The 1,888-nt window shown below is 51.3% G+C and overlaps 1 protein-coding gene across 1 annotated transcript; it reads left to right on the top strand.

Moving 5' to 3' along the window:
• The first annotated feature begins 215 nt into the window (after positions 1-215).
• On the top strand, positions 216-1,641 carry LOC115747091 (LOB domain-containing protein 37). The gene is made up of 2 exons (XM_030683146.2): positions 216-610; positions 729-1,641. Exons 1-2 carry the CDS (start codon positions 427-429, stop codon positions 1,274-1,276), a joined length of 732 nt encoding a protein of 243 aa, XP_030539006.1. The 5' UTR covers positions 216-426; the 3' UTR covers positions 1,277-1,641.
• The last annotated feature ends 247 nt before the right edge of the window (positions 1,642-1,888 follow it).

The following is a 1,888-nucleotide window of genomic DNA, read 5'->3' as shown; positions in this document are numbered from 1 at the left end:
GATATTCTTAAATAAAATATTTCAAGAATAGGATCGATCTTATCTTTCAAGGCCAATGCTCCATTTCTTGAATAATTTAAGCCAAACATTTCCAATATTCCCTTCAAATTTAACCTAACCCTGGTTAACCCAATACCCCCACCACCCCAATCACCCCTGCATCTATATATCTCCTCTCTTGCACCCTCCAACCCAATTTTTTCCTCTCTCTCTCTCTCTCTCTCTCTCTCTTGTCTTTCTCTCTACATCCATTCCCTAGGGTCAAAGCAATCCGAGACTGCTTCAAACCCTCGAACTTTCATGTGAAGTGAAGAATCATCTGAGCGGGCGCTGTTACAGTGAAAAGGAAAGGAAGAACAGCTTCGAGATCATCGGTGTGCCTGCTCTTTTTTTCTTGTTTCTTGAATCGGGAGAGATCGATAAGACATGAGCTGCAACGGTTGCCGAGTACTGAGGAAGGGCTGCAGCGAGTCCTGCATCTTGCGGCCTTGCCTGCAGTGGATCGAGAGCCCCGAGGCCCAGGGCCACGCCACCGTCTTCGTCGCCAAGTTCTTCGGCCGTGCCGGCCTCATGTCCTTCATCTCCGCCGTCCCCGAAACGCAGAGGCCCGGTACGTGCACACCTCGGTGATCTCGACATTGAATCACGTCCTCCGATCTCGTTGACATGAGTGTGTCCCCGGTTCAGTTCTCTGACAGCTTAAGCTTTTCTTTTCTTTTACTGTACAGCGCTGTTCCAGTCGCTGCTGTTCGAAGCGTGTGGAAGGACGGTGAACCCAGTGAACGGGGCGGTGGGCCTGCTGGGGACGGGCAACTGGCATGTCTGCCAGGCGGCGGTGGAGACCGTCCTGGGCGGCGGCTCACTTCGGGCCATGCCCGAGCTCCTCGACGGGCGCGGCGGTGTCGGCGCCTCCCTCCCTGCTTCCGACGAGGCCTCGGAGGCCGGCGACTCGTGTGCCGACGAGTGGAAGCTCCGCGATCCGAATCCGGGATCCCGATTCTCGACCTCGAGGTCGAGGGTCTCCCAAAAGCGCAAGAGGCTCGGCGCTGCCGCCGATAACGCTAAGCTCCTCCTTCTCCAGCCGATCGATCTGGATCTCCGCCTCACGCCGACGAACTTTCAGGCCAAGACGAAATCGGCCCTCAAGGCCGACCATCAGACGCGGCGGCCGGGGTCCCCGTCGATGAATTCAGAGGAGTCAGGCACGACGACTTGCTTCGAGAGCTACAATAATGCGGGAGAGCCGGAGATGAAGCTCCTCACCTTGTTCACCTAACCGGAGAGAAGCTTGGGCATCGTCCTTTTCCTTTCTTTTCCTTTTCTTGGGTGTTTCTGACGATCGCGTACACAAGTTAGCTCTTCGGGGTATTATTCTGCTAATTGATCCTCTTTGTTAAATTTTTTTTTCTTTTTCTTTTCCTTTAAGTGGGAAAATCCTAGCCGGAGTAGTTTTCCGGCGAAGTTTTGTAAGTTGCCGGCGAAACCCGATTTCTCTCTCTCCGAGTCTTGAACGGAAAGAGAGAAAAATGATAGTTTGTCGGTGCTCTCTTTCTTCCTCCTCCTCCTCCTTATTATTCACCTCTTCTTGTTTCTCTTGATCATGACTGTGTGACTCCAATGAAGCAGTTTGATTTATGTCAATTCGTGCTTTCTTGGATCTTTCTTTCCTTTCTTTGCGGCTGATGGAGATGATCATGACGCTCTGGAAATGGCGGAAACTGCTAAAAAGTTGGTGAGGAGGATAAGGAACGTGAGGCTTGTTGGAATTATCCATCGTTGTCAATAATTCAATCAGAAGCCAAAACTCGTACTCTAGGATCACCGCCTAACGGAGTTTGAATAGTATGAAAATCAAGTTCAAGCAATTGGGCGTCACGACTCAAAGATT

Source organism: Rhodamnia argentea, chromosome 1, assembly GCF_020921035.1.
Source record: "Rhodamnia argentea isolate NSW1041297 chromosome 1, ASM2092103v1, whole genome shotgun sequence".
In the NCBI taxonomy this organism is placed as follows: domain Eukaryota; kingdom Viridiplantae; phylum Streptophyta; class Magnoliopsida; order Myrtales; family Myrtaceae; genus Rhodamnia; species Rhodamnia argentea.
Note: the sequence above shows the minus strand (reverse complement) of the source record. Positions and strands in the feature narration are given on the sequence as shown.

Excerpts from the sequence above, each read along its gene's own strand:
- LOC115747091 (XM_030683146.2), top strand. The coding sequence starts at position 427 with ATGAGCTGCAACGGTTGCCGAGTACTGAGGAAGGGCTGCAGCGAGTCC. Across the intron at positions 611-728 it reads CCCCGAAACGCAGAGGCCCG|CGCTGTTCCAGTCGCTGCTG; the intron begins GTACGTGCACAC and ends TTTACTGTACAG.